This window comes from Notolepis coatsorum (genome assembly GCF_963971535.1).
Source record: "Notolepis coatsorum genome assembly, chromosome: 9".
Lineage (NCBI taxonomy): Eukaryota > Metazoa > Chordata > Actinopteri > Aulopiformes > Paralepididae > Notolepis > Notolepis coatsorum.
In genome coordinates, this window is record NC_140173.1 from 99,507,050 (window position 1) to 99,525,969 (window position 18,920).

An 18,920-nucleotide genomic window follows, 5' to 3' on the forward strand; every position below is an offset into this window, starting at 1 on the left:
TCCAATTCTTAGCGGAGTTCTCACTCGCTGTCTCAAGCACACAGACATGCAACGCGCTGCTCCTCCCTCCTCCAGCCCCTCCCAACCCCATGTAAACAGAGAGGCTAGAGTCGGGCCGGGCAGTCTGCTGACTGCTCTAACGTTAGCTACCGTTACAAAATGACCCAGTCAACTATTCACTTTTAGTTTAATACTGAGGCATTGTCCGTTATCTAGCCGGCTAGCTACTGATAGCTCCCGATATCAACAAATGCTCCAGCAAGTCTAGTAGTGCATAATACCTCCGTTGGATAGGTAGCTACCTAGTACACGTTAGCTCCAGTAGGGTCCAGCTGCAACGCCGGAGAATCCTTGCTGGAGCTGGAGGCTACAGTATAGGGTCCAGCTGCAGCGCCGGAGAATCCTTGCTGGAGCTGGAGGCTACTCGAGTACACACAGACAGTGGAGCTGTTTGCAGATAGCGAGCATTTTGACTTGTTGCGTGGTGGCGATGTCTCACAGATAATACAACTACAAGTATGATTATATAATATATATATTTTATTTTAAAAAAAATTGGCTGGTAAGAAATATGCTTGGCGGGTAGATTTTTCTCATCTACCAGCCACTGGCCGGTGAGTCAAAAAGTTAATTTCGCTCCCTGGACACATGTATAAAATGTTAAATGGATCTGCCCTCAGTTATTTATGCTCTCGCATTGACATTGTCCTGCGTGGCCAGGTCCACGGACGACAGTTACGGTCTGGACAGCTCTCAGTTTATGAGCCTAGAAAGGGTTCCTATTCACAGAATGGCTTTCTGTCTACAGCCTGTCGGCTGTGGAACTCTCTGCCCAGGGCCATCCAAAACTCCCCCACTATTGCTGTCTTCAAGAGGGGTGTGAAGCGACATCTGCAACAATAGGTTGCAGTCGGTGCTTGGCCACCACTCTTGAAGAACAGGAACATGACATGCTGTAATGAGGCTCTTTCAGAAAATTGTGTTGTCTATTTTATCTACTTGTTGTATCTATCTTATCTTCTTAACTCTTTCTTTGTGATTTATTGTATTCTTCTTGGGACCATGTTGGAAACAAGTCGACAGACTTTCACATGTTATCCTTGTACCTAGGGATGCCCCGATCGATCGGCCACCGATCGTTATCGGCCGATAATCAGTATAAATATGCGATCGGGAATTCCGATAATGAGTCATATTCGCCGATCGCGGAAACTGATCAAGTGGATATCTCACTCGCTTGTCTCAGACGCACAGGACCTGCAAACTGCTCCTCCTCCCTAGCCCCGCCCGCCCCCGTGTAGAGTTTGTAAACAAAGAGGTGCGGCTCTGCTCGAGTCTGTAGTGCATTCGACCTGCGCTAACGTTAGCTACCTAGCTATCGTTACTGTTTAAACAAAATTACCCAGTCAACTATTCACGTTTAGTAGGCATTGTCTAACGGTATTTAGCCGGCTAGCTACCGATAGCTCCTGATATCAACAAATGATCCAGAAAATCTAGTAGTCCATGTTCATACCTCCGGTAGCTTGCGTTAGCTTGCGTTAGCTGACGTTAGTTTACTGTTCAAAACGAAATGTCCCATTGAACTAAAGTTCTGTCTTAACGTCATCTAGCCGGCTAGCAGTAGCTACAGATAGCTCTTGATATCAATGTCTTATAACATTGATTTAATGCGTATTCGAGCTGAGGGCTTGCTGAATGTGAAATGACCAAAGCATAACGTTACCAATAGGGTCCCGCTGCAGCGCCGGAGAATCCTTTTTGGAGCTGGGCTACTAGAGTACACACAGACAGTGGAGCTGTTTGCAGATAGCGAGCATTTTGACTTGTTGCGTGGTGGCGATGTCTCACAGATAATACAAGTACAAGTCTAATTATATAATATATATATTTTATAAAAAAAAAAAAAAAAAATTTATATAAAATAATTTTTAATTTCTTTTTCCTCCGCTCATCCTCTACTGGGCTTCTATCCATCCCCAGCTCACGCCTCAACACCATGGGTGCTCGAGCTTTCAGCTGCTCAGCTCCCAGACTCTGGAACTCCCTGCTCCCATATGTCTTGACAGTCTGACTCCATATCAACATTCAAATCCCAACTAAAAACCCACCTTTTCAAACTGGCATATTCTCTATAACTGTACCCTGTGTGTCACTGTTTTATACTTCCTGTTTGTTTTGTTTTTAACTTTGACTTGGCAAAATCAAATCTTTTTAACTTTGACTGTCTTGTTCTGTTTTTATGCCCTGTAAGGTGACCTTTGACTGTCTTGTTCTGTTTTTATGCCCTGTAAGGTGACCTTTGACTGTCTTGTTCTGTTTTTATGCCCTGTAAGGTGACCTTTGACTGTCTTGTTCTGTTTTTATGCCCTGTAGTGTAAGGTGACATTTTACTGTCTTATTCTGTTTTTATGCCCTGTAAGGTGACCTTGGGTGTCTTGAAAAGCGCCTCCAAATAAAATTTATTATTATTAATAAACAAACCATGTCTTTTCAGACAGAGAAAACCATTGAATTAGAGGAATGCGGTAATATAGACTAACTCTTATCAAACCATGTCTTTCAGATAGAGAAAGCCAAGCCCATTAAATGTGGGACATTTGGGGCCACCTCTCTCCAGCAAAGGCACATAGCGACGGGGGATTTTGATGGAACTCTCAACATATGGTATTTCATCTACATCACAAACACAAGGACGTGTTGTTTGGGTCAGGGTTCTACAGAAGGACGCGTTGTTTGGGTCAGGGTTCTACAGAAATACTTGTTGTTTGGGTCAGGGTTCTACAAAAGGCCTTGTTTGGGTCAGGGTTCTACAGAAGGCCTTGTTGTTTGGGTCAGGGTTCTACAGAAGGCCTTGTTTGGGTCAGGGTTTTACAGAAGGCCTTGTTGTTTGGGTCAGGGTTCTACAAAATAACTTGTTGTTTGGGTCAGGGTTCTACAGAAGGCCTTGTTGTTTGGGTCAGGGTTCTACAGTGTTTGGATCAGGGTTCTACAAAATGACTTGTTGTTTGGGTCAGGGTTCTACAGAAGGCCTTGTTGTTTGGGTCATCATGGTTCTATAGAAGGAATTGTTGTTTGGGTCAGGGTTCTACAGAAGGGCTTGTTGTTTGGGTCAGGGTTCTACAGTGTTTGGGTCAGGGTTCTACAGAAGGCCTTGTTGTTTGGGTCATGGTTCTACAGAAGGAATTGTTGTTTGGGTCAGGGTTCTACAGAAGGCCTTGTTGTTTGGGTCAGGGTTCTACAGTGTTTGGGTCAGGGTTCTACAAAATGACTTGTTGTTTGCGTCAGGGTTCTACAGAAGGCCTTGTTGTTTGGGTCAGGGTTCTACAGAAGGAATTGTTGTTTGGGTCAGGGTTCTACAGAAGGCCTTGTTTGGGTCAGGGTTCTACAGTGTTTAGGTCAGGGTTCTACAAAATGACTTGTTGTTTGGGTCAGGGTTCTACAGAAGGCCTTGTTGCTTGGGTCAGGGTTCTACAGAAGGCCTTGTTGTTTGGGTCAGGGTTCTACAGAAGGCCTTGTTGTTTGGGTCAGGGTTCTACAGAAGGCCTTGTTGTTTGGGTCAGGGTTCTACAGAAGGCCTTGTTGTTTGGGTCAGGGTTCTACAGAAGGCCTTGTTGTTTGGGTCAGGGTTCCACAGAAGGACTTGTTGTTTGGGTCAGGGTTCTACAGAAGGCTTGTTGTTTGGGTCAGGGTTCTATAAAATGACTGGGTCAGGGTTCTACAGAAGGAATTGTTGTTTGGGTCAGGGTTCTACAGAAATTAGGGCTGTCCCGAATACAGTTTGTTTTTGGGCTTAGAAGCTAACATTGTCTAACTGTGAGTGTCTGTTGTCCACAGGAACCTGGAGGGGCCTGAGGTGCCGGTGTACTCTGTGAAGGCTCACAGGGAGATAGTGAACAGTATAGATGCAATCGGAGGGCTGGGGATTGGTGACGGAGCCCCTGAGATTGTCACTGGAAGCAGAGATGGTGAGGGCAGTAACACAATACAAGAAACCCATATGTGTGTGTGTGTATATTTAGAAATAGTTTACATTAGATCAAATTAGCTTTATTAGCCGCACCCAATCAACTGCCTCTTTGCACTGCTGCGGTCAGGCAAGCGCTACCGGAGTCTCATGGCCAGTACAGAGACTCAAAAGGATCTTCTATCCCCAGGTTACGCTACTGGAGTCTCATGGCCGGTACAGAGAGACTCGGAAGGAGCTTCTAGCCCCAGGCCATCAGGATGCTCAATGCAACACTAACCCATCCATCTACATTCACTGCATACACATCCGCATGCACACACTCACTTTAAACATTTACCTTAACATTCACTTTAGACACTTTAAACACTTTTTAACACTACACAATATTTGCACTACATCTCTACCTCATTTTGTACTTTAGTTTTGTATATTGTATATTTTGTATAGAGTTTGGTCTTTATTATTTTACTTAGCACAATCTTAGGGGGCTCATACAGAACCAAGCATTGTACATGTTGTACCTTATATGTGACAAATAATACAAAACTTGAACTTGAAGGGGAACAGTTGCATTGTTCAGGTTCTGGATGGACCCTGGATTTCCCTGGTTGTCACTGGATTTTGTGATTTTGGGGATACAACCTTAGTAATGACCCAAGACCCAACCCTAGTAATGAGCAAGACCCAACCCTAGTAATGAGCAAGACCCAACCCTAGTAATGACCCAAGACCCAACCCTAGTTATGACCAATGTTCCCTCTAATTTTTTTCCGGTCTGAGCAAACACTCAAACCTCCTGAGCAGACATCAGCAACTACTGAGCAACATACGTCACCTGCCGATTAACCGGTTAGTTGATAAGCGGCGGTTTGTAAAATATCTGAGAATCTTAATTTCCCTCAATGTCTAACATAAAAATCTATACATTTTGCTGATACACAGAAATAATACAAAAAGGCATATTATATTCCTTAATCAAATATTTATTTGACCATTGTTTGACGATACAGAGCAAAGTCCTTACTTTGGCTGGGTTGGCGGTGTGAGTCGTGTCACTAACTTTTGTCTTTTTAGGAGGCTGACTCGTCATTATTTTATTAAGTGAATTATCATGCGACTTCAAGGGTGACCATATTGTGATTTTTTTTTAAAGAGGACACTGCCTTCAGCCTCAAGATACTTAATGATACTCGAAGTTTACTCAAAGATGCCTTATCATTTTAATATATTTAAAGTATGCCTCCCCTGTATGGATATAAAATTATTGTTTATATTATTTTATATAACAAAATAATATCTCTATAACCAAATCTCAAGAAAATAACTAAATCAACCTATGACAAAATAATACACATTTTCAAGTCTTACTGGACAAAATAAATAACAAGAAAAATATGAAGTAATGTTATAAATAATACTTCTTCTGTATTAGAAAATCCAGCTTTAAAAAATATATCGCTTTGTATATTTTCAATGTAATGTAAATTATAAAACCATAACCTCACAAAGATACTATGCAGTTTCAGATTCGTTGCAATTAGTGTACAAAACTAATTTATTACACACATAATCCTTAGAATGATTAAGCATCTTATCAAACCAAAACATCATTTTGAGGCATAAAAATTGTTTTAAATTATTTTCTTTCTCTCTCTGTATAGCTGCATGCTTCAATTAATTCGGTCAACTTTGCCATAAAACTCTCGCCTTGCACTGCTTTATTTGTAATGTTTTTCTGTGTCCATGTGAGCTTTGAGATTGCCAGCACCTTTATTAGACACAAACATATGGTCAAGCTTTGCACGCGTTGCACTCCGTCGGTACTACCGAGTATCGATTCACGTGAGCTACCGTTGTCGGTACTGTAAAAAAAAATATATATATATATTTCTTTTTTTAACACTTTTTTTTATTAACTTTTATTTTCATGTCAACGTTCACACGCACAATATACGCTTACCTAGGATTTGACTTGATTCAACAACAAAGCAGTCGGGGCAATGGCAAGCCAAAAACAGTCGAAAGTGTGGTTATTTGAAGTTTGGATAATTTTTTTCACAACTGAGGTAGGTAGATTACATTTTTAGAGACTAAAGTACCGAAAAAAGGTACCGTTGGGTACCGGTATCGATTCACAGGTACCGGTACCGTATCGGTTCAAATGTGAATCGATACCGGTACCCAACGGTACCTTTTTTCGGTACTTTAGACTAAATGTAAATGTACTAGTAATGACCCAACCCTAGTAATGACTCAAGACCCAACCCTAGTAATGACCCAACCCTAGTAATGACCCAAGACCCAACCCTAGTAATGACCCAACCCTAGTAATGACCCAGACCCAACCCTAGTAATGACCCAACCCTAGTAATGACCCAAGACCCAACCCTGAAGCACAGTAGGTCATGTAACTGTGCACTTTCCCCTTCTGCAAATACTGTATTCATAGTTGAAGGTGTTTGAAAGATTCTGATGATCCTAACTGAAAGCTGACTGATGCACCATGTCGGCTGGTGTTTCCAGGGACGGTGAAGGTGTGGGATCCCCGACAGAAGGACTCGGCGGTGGCTAACATGGAGCCGGCAGACGGGGAGCCCAAGAGAGACTGCTGGACGGTCGCCTTCGGTACGTGAAGCAGGGTTCGCACAAGGTCCTTGAAGTGCTTAAAGTGCTTGATTTTTGACAAACAAGTCAAGGCCTTGAAAACAGCCAATTTTTTAACAAGGTGTTTAAAAAGTCCTTGAAATCCAAATCAACCATTCGCATTGAAAGTTTTGTTCATCAATGATAAAATTGTTCTGAATCAAGATTTAATTTCTTTTATTATTTAAAGTGTAACTAATTGTCGGAAATGGGTTTTAAGCCATAAATATTGGATCTATAATAGTATTTAAAAGTGAATTGTATCCTTTTAAATGCCCCTTTGGAAAAACACACATGACACGTCCATCTTTGAATATGTGACACGGGCCAAGTATGTAGCACAGAAATATGCCCATCTACATGGGGTCCTTTCAGAGTGTTTCAAATGTCCGTTTGTCCTCCATGTTGGATCGAGACGATGGTTGCTACTGTATGTGCAAAACAACGGTTTCTATGTCAGAATCAGAAAGGTCTTTATTGCCAATTATACAACGGCATGCAAATTTCTCGATTCTGATTGGCTGAAACAGTCCATTTACACGTATGTATAGGGCACAACACGCTCCTGGTCCCAGGACCCGCCCACAACCGAATCACATCACTCCGCCGTGCGGATTCTTCGGAGAAAACAAGATGGCGGACAATAATCTTTAACAAATGGATATGTTGATAGCGTCATAACGACTAAATATAAAGCGATTCTGTCACGGCGAATGTCTTAGTCCTTTAAACAATGTTGGATGATGTAATTGATGGGTCATGAGTCATTGTAGAACTTTTGTAGAAGAAAAATCGCGGATTGATTGATTATTTGCAATTTTATTTTAAATTTCTTCTTCCTTCCCCCTGACTGCAGAGCTCACTCTCACACTGTCTGGCACACCCACCACACACACACACACACACACACACACACACACACACACACACACACTCCTGTCTGCAACGGCGGAGGAGAGTCAGACTGAGAGAGAGCTGGGTGTTGCGATGTTTTAAGTGAGCATGGCCCATTGAATTGATTGATTGGTTGATTGCTAATTTTATTACTGTACGCCTGGTTTCCAACTGGTTAAGTTTAGGCCCTCTAAAGTAGGTTTAAAAAAAGAAATAAAAAAATAGGGCGAAAACTTTTTTTTTCCTATAGGGCAAAGAAAACCTTTTAATTTGTTTTACCTACTTTCTATAGAAGCATCTAAGAATGAAGTTATATAGAAAGTAGGTCTGCATCCCCTTAACAATTGTGTGTATTGAGCCGTACTGTATTGTACCCATTCTGCATCTGGTAATAAAATGTTCAATCAATCATTCCAATAACACAGTTGGATGTGTTAGTTTGTTGGATCAGTTGGATGCACTTCCGAGCTGCTTCCACATGGAGGCAACTTCTCTCAATCATTCCAATAACACACAGTTGGATGTGTTAGTTGGTTGGATGCACTTCCGAGCTGCTTCCACATGGAGGCAACTTGTCTTTTTTGTTGTTGTGGGAACTACTTTTTCTGGCGGATGGTTTTTTCAATAAATCTTCGATTAATGTGTGTTTATTGTATAGCAATAAGGTTGGATGAATGTGGCAGTTGTATAAAAGCATTACACCACTTGCAGTTGTGATTTGTGAACAATAAACCATGCCTAGGGGGGTCTAACGACCACCCCTAGGCATGGTTTATTGTTCACAAACCACTCCTGCGCGTGATGTAATGCTTAAGTACCGTAGTTTACACATACAAGGAATTTGATTTGGTCATTTGGTGCGACATTAACGGACAGACAATTACGGTAGAATAAGATGAAAATGGAATATAAACTGAGTTTAAATAGAAGTACAATAAAATATAATTATAAAATAAAACATGCATTTTCTTATTTTCATAGTTACCAATTTTGCCATGTTGGAAGAAAGAGAACTACACAAACATTCCGTGCAAGGTCACTGTTCACCTCATCAGCATCATCTTCTTCCCCAGGCTACAACTGGATAATAGTCGAGACATTATCCAAAAAAAGCTCCACTTTTCAGGAATGAAAGAAAAAAAATTGCTAATGTTCAGAATGACAGTGATGTATTTATGAATGGGCTTTATGGTCCTTAGGGTCATGAGACTCTGCCACAACATAGAGAAATAAGCGTGTCAACTTTAAATTCAAGTCAAAACATGAAAATTACCTAAATTGGAGATTCAAGGTTTTCGCCTGACAACAGAGGCACACACACACGTGCACACACCCACCACTACCACAAAGACACATTCACTAATATACTCATCATTGTCAAAACACTGTTTCAGAAAATGGAAAAACTTCCCTCCTGAATGATTAAAAAAACAAATGCTTGCCTGTGCGGGTTTGGGCTTTTGACAGTTGACACAGAAAATTACTTGGAACCTTTTCTTTGGACCTCGGTGGTCCTTCAGTATGAATGTTAAACTTCTTGAACCTGATGTCTGAATGCCTTCAAGATGCCAGACCGGCTTAACGTGTTCCCGTTCCTTCATCCCAAATGAAAACATTTTACCCTGTGTAATGTGTATGAAGATAATCTGAGCGGTCTCCAACCTCCGTTCGTTTGACCCTCTCTCTCCGCGCAGGTCACGCCTACAACGACCAGGACCGGTGTGTGTGCGCAGGGTACGACAACGGGGACATCAAACTCTTTGACCTTCGAAACATGTCTCTGCGCTGGGAGACCAACATTAAGAACGGGGTGCGTAGAGCAAGGATAAAACATCTGCAGATCGTTATTAATGTACATATTTTTACAGCTTTTGACTTTGTGATTCCATTCATATTCCCATATTTGGCTGCAAACCACACCTTCTAAGACCCACATAGACCCATTTTAGTATTTCTTCGGGGAGAGGGGACGGGGATCTTTAGGGGGAGATAGCAGGTCAACAGTAGATTATCTTTAGGGGGAGATAGCAGGTCAACAGTAGATGATCTTTAGAGGGAGATAGCAGGTCAACAGTAGATGCTCTTTAGGAGGAGATAGCAGGTCGGCAGTAGATGATCTTTAGGAGGAGATAGCAGGTCAACAGTAGATTATCTTTAGGGGGAGATAGCAGGTCAACAGTAGATTATCTTTAGGGGGAGATAGCAGGTCAACATTATCTATTATCTTTAGGGGGAGATAGCAGGTCAACAGTATATGCTCTTTAGGGGGAGATAGCAGGTCAACAGTAGATTATCTTTAGGGGGACATTTCAGGTAAACTGTAGATGATCTTTAGGAGGAGATAGCAGGTCAACAGTAGATTATCTTTAGGGGGAGATAGCAGGTCAACATTATCTATTATCAAGTTCAAGTTCTTTAATAGTTGTCATACAGAAGTCATACAGAAGTACAGAATACAGAGTACAGAGTACAGAATACATCTTTAGGGGGAGATAGCAGGTCAACATTATCTATTATCTTTAGGGGGAGATAGCAGGTCAACAGTAGATGCTCTTTAGGGGGAGATAGCAGGTCGGCAGTAGATTATATTTAGGGGGAGATAGCAGGTCAACAGTAGATGATCTTTAGGGGGATATTTCAGGTAAACTGTAGATCTTTAGGAGGAGATAGCAGGTCAACAGTAGATTATCTTTAGGGGGAGATAGCAGGTCACCAGTAGATGATCTTTAGGGGGAGATAGCAGGTTTTTTGCTTTTTTAAACACTTTTATTTATAGCATTTTCAGCTTTTTCTGGCCACGCAGGACCGATGGAGGGAGAGAGGGAGAACGGGAGACGGGTAGGGAAGACATGCGGTAAATGGTCGCCGGGACTGGGAAACGAACCCGGGACGACCACTTCGCGACTTAGCATGCTATGTGGTGTGCTACTGGAGCGCCCCTTCTTTGAGCATTCTTAGTGAATAGTCTAAAGTGCATTAACAGGTTCAGCGCCAGAGGTCGCTATGGGCGTTGGGCCGTTGTGTGCCAGCTCTCTGTTCAATGGGGATAAATTCCGGTGTTTGCAGTGCTAAAGCTATATTAAATATTATAGCTATGGATCTAATAACTATGTCGATTGTCAGTGAGTTTCTTCCGGTCAACATGCAAAAAACTGATCATTTTTTCATCCATACATATCCGTTTTATACCGTGGTGAATATGAGTATAGTTTTAGGGTGATCCTGTGTAATCCCAGGAAACTCCGGCAAACAGCGCTTTACTGCATTTCATTATAAATCGTGCCATTTCTCGCCTGGATCAAGAATCATTCTGAAAACAACGCTAGATTATCGGTATTATGTTTCATCATGCATGCACGAAAGGGGGGGGGGGGGGAGCGGGGGGTTTCTATGCTTTGGCGCCACCAGCGGCATACATTACACATTATACAACGGCATGCAAATTTCTCGATTCTGATTGGCTGAAACAGTCCATTTACACGTATTTATAGGGCACAATCCACGCTCCTGGTCCCAGGACCCGCCCACAACCGAATCACATCACTCCGCCGTGCAGATTCTTCGGAGAAAACAAGATGGCGGACAATAATCTTTAACAAATGGATATGTTGATAGCGTCATAACGACTAAATATAAAGCGATTCTGTCACGGCGAATGTCTTAGTCCTTTAAACAATGTTGGATGATGTAATTGATGGGTCATGAGTCATTGTAGAACAAAAGAAAAATCGCGGATTGATTGATTGATTGATTATTTGCAATTTTATTTTAAATTTCTTCTTCCTTCCCCCTGACTGCAGAGCTCACTCTCACACTGTCTGGCACACCCACACACACACACACACACACACACACACACACATACACCCCCACACACACACCCACACACACACACTCCTGTCTGCAACGGCGGGGGAGAGTCAGACTGAGAGAGAAGCAGCTGAGTGCTGCGATGTTTTGAGTGAGCATGGCCTATTGAATTGATTGATTGCTAATTTTATTACTGTATGCCTGGTTTCCAACTGGTTAAGTTTAGGCCCTCTAAAGTAGGTTTAAAAAAATAAATAAAAAAATAGGGCGGAGAAAACTTTTTAATTTGTTTTACCTACTTTCTATAGAAGCATCTAAGAATGAAGTTATATAGAAAGTAGGTTTGCATCCCCTTAACAATTGTGTGTATTGAGCCGTACTGTATTGTACCCATTCTGCATCTGGTAATAAAATGTTCAATCAATCATTCCAATAACACAGTTGGATGTGTTAGTTTGTTGGATCCGTTGGATGCACTTCCGAGCTGCTTCCACATGGAGGCAACTTCTCTCAATCATTCCAATAACACACAGTTGGATGTGTTAGTTGGTTGGATGCACTTCCGAGCTGCTTCCACATGGAGGCAACTTCTCTCAATCATTCCAATAACACACAGTTGGATGTGTTAGTTGGTTGGATGCACTTCCGAGCTGCTTCCACATGGAGGCAACTTGTCTTTTTTGTTGTTGTGGGGGAAAAAAATTCTGGCGGATGGTTTTTTCAATAAATATTCGATTAATGTGTGTTTATTGTATAGCAATAAGGTTGGATGAATGTGGCAGTTGTATAAAAGCATTACACCACTTGCAGTCGTGATTTGTGAACAATAAACCATGCCTAGGGGGGTCTAACGACCACCCCTAGGCATGGTTTATTGTTCACAAACCACTCCTGCGCGTGATGTAATGCTTAAGTACATTACAGACACACGCTGCGATCGCGGGGGAAAAATCATCGGATCAATGCAAGATTGATAACATATAGTCCTTACCTTGTCTATGATGTACTGCAAAAAGAATAATCCAATTATCTGATCGCCATTCCAAATACTGATCGCAGTCGTCTGTCCAACGTTATCCACCAAAACACATGAACCGGCGGTGGTCGAGTGTCCCCAATCCATGTGTTATAAACATTACCCATGCCCGAGAAGGAAAACCTGGACCGGACTTCTTAGATCGACGCACAGCCCAAGCCAGAGGCTTTCCAATGATGTGCAATACCGGCCGCAAGGCGTTAGGCGGCGGTATTGGCCGTTTGCGATCTCAGAGCCATTCCCAATGATAACATCAAGCTGGATGGATGAATTATGAATGGATATAGCGAATAAAATAAATGACGATTACCGGTAAAACCCGGGTTTTTCTCGGGTTTGGCGCTCAAGCGATGGCGAGTTAACCAGACTTATCCCGGGTCTGGCGCTGAATGTGTTAATACTAGTAGTAATGCTGTTTCATAAAAAAAAAATGCATTAATGCAAACATTTTCATTGTTGCATTAAAAGCAATAATTATTTTTCAACAATAAAGTGCATAGAGACAATAATCATGGTTCAACAGAGGTTCAGCACATATACAGTCGCACAAACATTACAGTGGCAGGTTACTAAATAGCCGCTCCCTTATCCTGGATTTGAACACTGCAGCACTCTGTTTCCTTAATATTGAATGGTAGTTTGTTCTACTCCACTGCACCTCTATATCTAAATGAAAATGCACTAAATGTCTTCCTGTTGTGCTTACAGGGGACTACATTTCTCAAGCTTCCTTTTGTGTTTAGAATCTTGTGGGTTAGAAATAATCATAAAAAAATTCCATGGCTTTTTTTGCCCCCCATAATTGATTTTCGGGGGCTTTTTTGTGTGTTTCGGGGTCACAGAATGGGGTCCCATGCCTACTAGACGCAAAGGATATCGGTTGTCAAGCTGCTTTTGTATGTTGTAGTCTTGTCACGATACCAACATTTTGACTTTGATACAGATAGGAAAGGCAATGGAATATATTATAGATGACAGAACATGGAAAATTCTTTATACAATTATTTAATTCATTATAATTGAAACGCTATTGAATAATAGTTAATTAATAGTTAATACAATTATTCTGTTACAGCTACAACTGAGCTATAATTTATACGTATAGCTACTGTCCATCAATGTCTTCCTTTTGAATGAAATAGGTTCAGGAGAGAGAGATGTGGAGAGGGAGAGGGAGAGAGAGCGAGACACACACACACTACACGGATATTCTCAGCCCCCCTTTCCTCTGAGCGTTCCCAGTGATGGCTTGTGGCGTGTGTGTGTGTGTGTGCGTGTGCAAACGGGAACGGGACACACATCTGTGCAATAGCACACACCACCAAAGTCACTGGCTGGCCCACAGTATGATTGTGGCGTGCGTGTGCTAACTTCGCTAACGTTATCAGCCTCAGTAACATTAGCTGCCTCGCCGGATTCCTCTTTCTCCTCGTCTCTCTTTTGCTCAAAATAAAAATGAATGGGCTTCATGGCTGGCTGAATTTTTTGCGTTGTCTGATTCTGAATGTATAACTTGCCTATGCCGGTACCGTGACTTTATTTTCCAGCGCGTACTGTGTTCTCATTTCCTTTCACTCGCATGAAACCAGCCGCGTCACCGCAGGAAACTACTGTGATTGGATGTTTATGCGCCTTGTGGAATGTGGGACTTTCTGAACTATTAACAGCGGAGCGTTTGTAATCTTCACTTGCACACTGCGAGTAAATTATTTTTCCGGTTCGCACACACATATTATTAGGGGCAAATACGAGTGAAATGCTCGCACTGTAGAGCATATATATAATTAGTAAACTGTCTGGGGCTTTTCTTGCCCCCCTTAACTGATTTTCGAGGGTATTTGGTAAATTTTCTAGGGCATGTTGCCCCAAGCCCCCGTTAATTTCGAACCCTGTATAATGTGGACCATCCCTAGTTGTATCTGTGTGGCTCTAGCCTCAACTCGTAGCCAGTGGAGTTGGATAAAGGTCTTCCCTATGTGGGTTCTGGAGTTAAGGCCTAAAACCACTCTGATTAGTTTATTCTGTGCTGTTTGAAGGCTCCAGTACCATGAACTGATGGCGTAGTCAAACTGGCACTGGACTAGACATGAGGCAAGGGTTTTTAGGCAGTCTAAATTTAGTAAAATGGACTTCCTAGCTAGGAACCTTGTTCTGTCGCTTATAATCTTTCCCAGGACATTTAGGGCCATGTGGGCACCTCCTATAGTCTCATCTAGGATACAGCCTAGATACTTAACTGAGGGCTGTGATGTAATAGTTATGCCTCCGGTGGTTATAACAAGTTTGTCCTCCCATAGATACCCATATAACCATTTTTTCCCTTTTTTTTTTACTTAAATTTGTATTTACATTTATCAACTTACAACATTTAAACAAAACTGAAACAAAGCCAAACAAAAAAAACAGTAGTGACATGGGGACATTGAGTTATTTTCTTATTTAATTTATTTTTGTATCCATCCTGTTCACCCATCTGTGGTGTCGTTCCCTTTCCCCTTGTATTTCTCCCACTTTTCCCACTTCGACCCAAACCTATCCTCCTGTAGCCTCAGCATGTGTGTAAGTTTCTCCATTTTGTATATCTCCTCTCCAACCCCAGCCACTGTTCCCTTGTCGGTGGTTCCTCCTTATACCATAGTCTGGTTATTGCCTTTTTGCTGGCTACCAGTAATGTCTTTATCAAATCATATATAACCCATTTTCATTGAGGTGAGAGGTCAATGGGCCCCATTGAAAATGTTCAGAAAAACGCACATCCTCCGTTCCTTGGTGCTGAGCCATTTTTTAGCATTTTGTTTTTAGCATTTTTACAGCTTTATTGGTCACGCAGGACCAGTGGTGTGTTATTGAAATCATCTGGGCTTGCACGCACCACGTGCACGCGCGCTCCCGCAAATGCGCATTTAATGTCCCCTCGCTTGAGCACAGACTAAAGACAGTGCCTAATTGCCTCTACGAATGGAATGTAACACATGTCTTCACAACAAGTTAGGTGTGAATGTATCTGAGAACGTATTTAACACACCTGACGACCGGCGCTATTGATATGCAAATAGCGAGTACTTATCTGGGGTTGCACCCCGTCCCATGAAGAACGCATGCCTGCGCAGGACCGACAGAGGAGAGGGTGAACGGGAGGAGAGGTGGGGGAGACATGCGACAAATAACGACGGGAGCTGGGATCGAACCCGGGTCGGCCGCGTAGGTGCGCGAGGCACTATGGTATGCGCCACGAGGGCGCCCCTCGCAACTCACTTTTTAATGCTCCAAAGGTGTTTAATTGAGACAAACAGCAGATACAACGTTTCGACCCTTCCGGTATTGAAAATGGCCATGGCAGTTTTTCCCTTGCCAAAAATCTAGCCTAACTTTTGCAGTTATTATTTCTAGCTGATATTTTAGGAAAACGTGTTTCCATTTCAACACGTCTGTAAGGTAGTCGTGGTCCCGGGTGATGAGGATGTCTTGTTTCTCTCGGGCAGGTCTGCTGCCTGGAGTTCGACCGGAAGGACATCACCATGAACAAGCTGGTCGCCACCTCGCTGGAGGGGAAGTTACACGTGTTCGACATGCGGACCCAGCACCCCACCAAAGGCTTCTCCTCTGTGTCCGAGAAGGTAAGTTCCACGTGTTCAACATGCGGACCCAGCACCCTACCAAGGGCTTCTCCTCTGTGTCTCAGAAGGTAAGTTCCACGCGTTGGACATGCGGACCCAGCACCCCACCAAAGGCTTCTCCTCAGTGTCCGAGAAGGTAATTCAACCAGGTGGCGAGAGAGAGAGTGAAAGAGCCAGACGGATGTTTGGCTCTTACAGAAGGAAAAAGTGTCAATGGTTATTTCTCAGCGTGTGGAGGTACAGACGGGGGGGGGGGGGGGGGGCCTGTTTGACCGTTTTCACAGCTGGAACTGTTTACGGTGGTGTTGATCTAACATACTCTGTGGCTGTGAAGCCATTAGCCAAAAATGAGATTTGGCTGGTGAGGAGAGAAAAGTGTGTTTTTTTCACCAAGCCCGCTAAGAAAACACACGTGGCCAGGATCATGGTCCAGCTCGCCAGGATCGTGGTCCAGCTCGCCAAGCACCTGTGGGTCTGAGACATCAGAGAGAGACCGTAGCTCCAAATATCTGAGCAATTTATCCAAGTGATCAACAGTTGGCACATCGATACGTCTAGACCTCATCCAGGAACCATTTCCTCTCCTTTTCTGTGCGATCCTTTCTTTTTTTTTATTGCATTTTCCACCTCAAGATCTTTCAGGTGGTACAGTATGTTACCAAAACACATTCATCCTTGTAGCGAGACCTTTTGAAGTATTTTAATAATGTTTAGTTTATTTTCTGGATATATTTAGGAGCACTTGAGTCATGTTTTCTAATGGTTTCATCGAGTTCGCAAATTCCAGCCTGCGTTAATAAATCACTGTGGAACTCGTTGATCGTTGTCCTCTGTCATTTCAGGCTCATAAATCAACCGTCTGGCAGGTGAGGCACCTGCCTCAGAACAGAGACATCTTTATGACTGCAGGCGGAGCCGGGAATCTACATTTATGGAAATAGTAAGAGCTGAATTCTCACGTTCAAAATGGTGTTTTACTCACACGTCAAGTGTATAAATGTGACAGAGCCCAGCGATTCTATATGTGACAGAGCCCAGCAGTTCTATATGTGACCGAGCCCAGCGGTTCTATATGTGACCGAGCCCAGCGGTTCTATTATGTGACAGAGCCCAGCGGTTCTATATGTGACCGAGCCCAGCGGTTATATATGTGACAGAGCCCAGCGGTTCTATATGTGACCGAGCCCAGCGGTTCTATATGTGACCGAGCCCAGCGGTTCTATATGTGACCGAGCCCAGCGGTTCTATATGTGACAGAGCGCAGTGGTTCTATATGTGACAGAGCCCAGCGGTTCTATATGTGACAGAGCCCAGCGATTCTATATGTGACCGAGCCTAGCCGTTCTATATGTGACAGAGCCCAGCAGTTCTATATGTGACCGAGCCCAGCAGTTCATGGCACAAGTCTCCCAGGTCATTATTATTATTATTATATTTTTTTTTTTACAGATTATGAAAGTTAAGCTTTCAAGTGATGTGTCATACATTGAAATCTGAAAATATGTGAAGAAGATATGCTTATTTGAATCTAGTTAAACCTCAAGTCAAGAAAATCCAATCTAAAGTTTGGCTGCATTTTTAACACCTTGGCAGTCAGGTACTAGGTGTCACAAACTGCTACAGTAAATATGTTCTTAAACATTAAAACTGTGATAATATGGAGGAAAAAAATAATATTTAATTTCATTCATTTTCTCACGACTTCCAGACATGAGTCTCTTACCGCTGGGCCCGGTCACAAATATGTACAATGATATTCCTGAGTTCCTGATATCACCAACACGGTGATAAGTTAATACTTGTCATGTTTTACATCTTTGCTGTGATGGACCGTCCCTAAAGCGTGTCTCTGTCTCGTCTCCAGCGAGTACCCTGCCCAGAGGAGTAAAAAAGACTCTGACGACATGGACATGGGCGTGGCCGGCTCCGTCAACCTATTACAGAACGTCACGTTGTCCACTCAGCCAATCGCCAGCCTGGACTGGAGCACCGACATGCAGGGCCTGTGTGTGTGCTCTTCCTTCGACCAGTCTGTCCGCGTGCTCATCGTGACCAAGCTCAACCGCGTGTGAGCGAGGCCACGCTTAGACTGGGGAGGGTGGACACCATGGAGACACGACTCTGGCCACGAGGGGATGTGATCAGCGGCCGCCACAGTTGTATAATGAACCAAACATTTTTATTTTTTACTTTTTTTTATATATAAAGTTTGCCAATAGGGATGTATCAGTAGTATTGGCAGTGGTAGTAGTCGTAATAGTAATCCACTATATTTTTTTTATTTTCTAAAAAATAAACCAGTTCAACACAGGGAACCACTTTTGCTTCATTTCTTTGATGGCTCAAATGTATGCTCTAGTCCAGTGGTTCCCAAACCTCTCCTCGAGACACCCCAGCCGTTCCATGTATTTGTTAAATTCCACCACCAGCACACCTGATTCAACTAATAAACGGCTAGTTAAGTTGAATCAGGTGTGCTGGTGGTGGAATTTAACAAATACATTGAACGGCTGGGGTGCTTCGAGGAGAGGATTGGGAAGCACTAGTCTAGTCGATTTTGTGTTCATCATAGATCTAGCCTCTTTATTTTGCTCTCAAAGTGCACCAGATTGATGCATTTAACTTTAAAATGTACAACAAAAAATAATTTTCGGGGGGGGCATGCCCCCGGACCCCCCTAGAGGGTCGGAGGTTCACCCCCCATAGTCTCTGAAAATCCTGTGGGAAACACTGGTGATGATGTTCTGATGTCTGACTCAGTCTCTGGCTGTCAGTGCAGGGATGTGGTCGTATAACAACATGTAATATAACATGTAATGTAATTGAACACAATGTAATATAATTGTAATTTATACAATGGCATGCAAATTTCTTGATTCTGATTGGCTGAAACAGTCAAGTTAGACGTTGTAATTTCGTATAACACACTCCACGTGACCCCAGATCCCTC

At 42.8% G+C, this 18,920-nt stretch overlaps 1 protein-coding gene across 2 annotated transcripts in view; it reads left to right on the plus strand.

Annotated features, from left to right (window-relative positions):
• The window catches only part of dnaaf10 (dynein axonemal assembly factor 10), a gene marked incomplete at its 5' end in the record, with an annotated part of 50,964 nt that extends 32,597 nt beyond the window's left edge, over positions 1–18,367 (plus strand). For both annotated transcript variants that reach the window (XM_084322276.1, XM_084322275.1), the window contains 7 exons: positions 2,567–2,667; positions 3,838–3,968; positions 6,494–6,595; positions 9,202–9,317; positions 15,836–15,970; positions 16,813–16,910; positions 17,835–18,367. In XM_084322276.1, the coding sequence (XP_084178402.1) occupies positions 2,567–2,667; positions 3,838–3,968; positions 6,494–6,595; positions 9,202–9,317; positions 15,836–15,970; positions 16,813–16,910; positions 17,835–18,042 (891 nt within the window). In that variant the 3' untranslated portion in view covers positions 18,043–18,367. The remainder of the gene's footprint in view (positions 1–2,566; positions 2,668–3,837; positions 3,969–6,493; positions 6,596–9,201; positions 9,318–15,835; positions 15,971–16,812; positions 16,911–17,834) is intronic.
• Between the last annotated feature and the right edge of the window lie 553 nt (positions 18,368–18,920).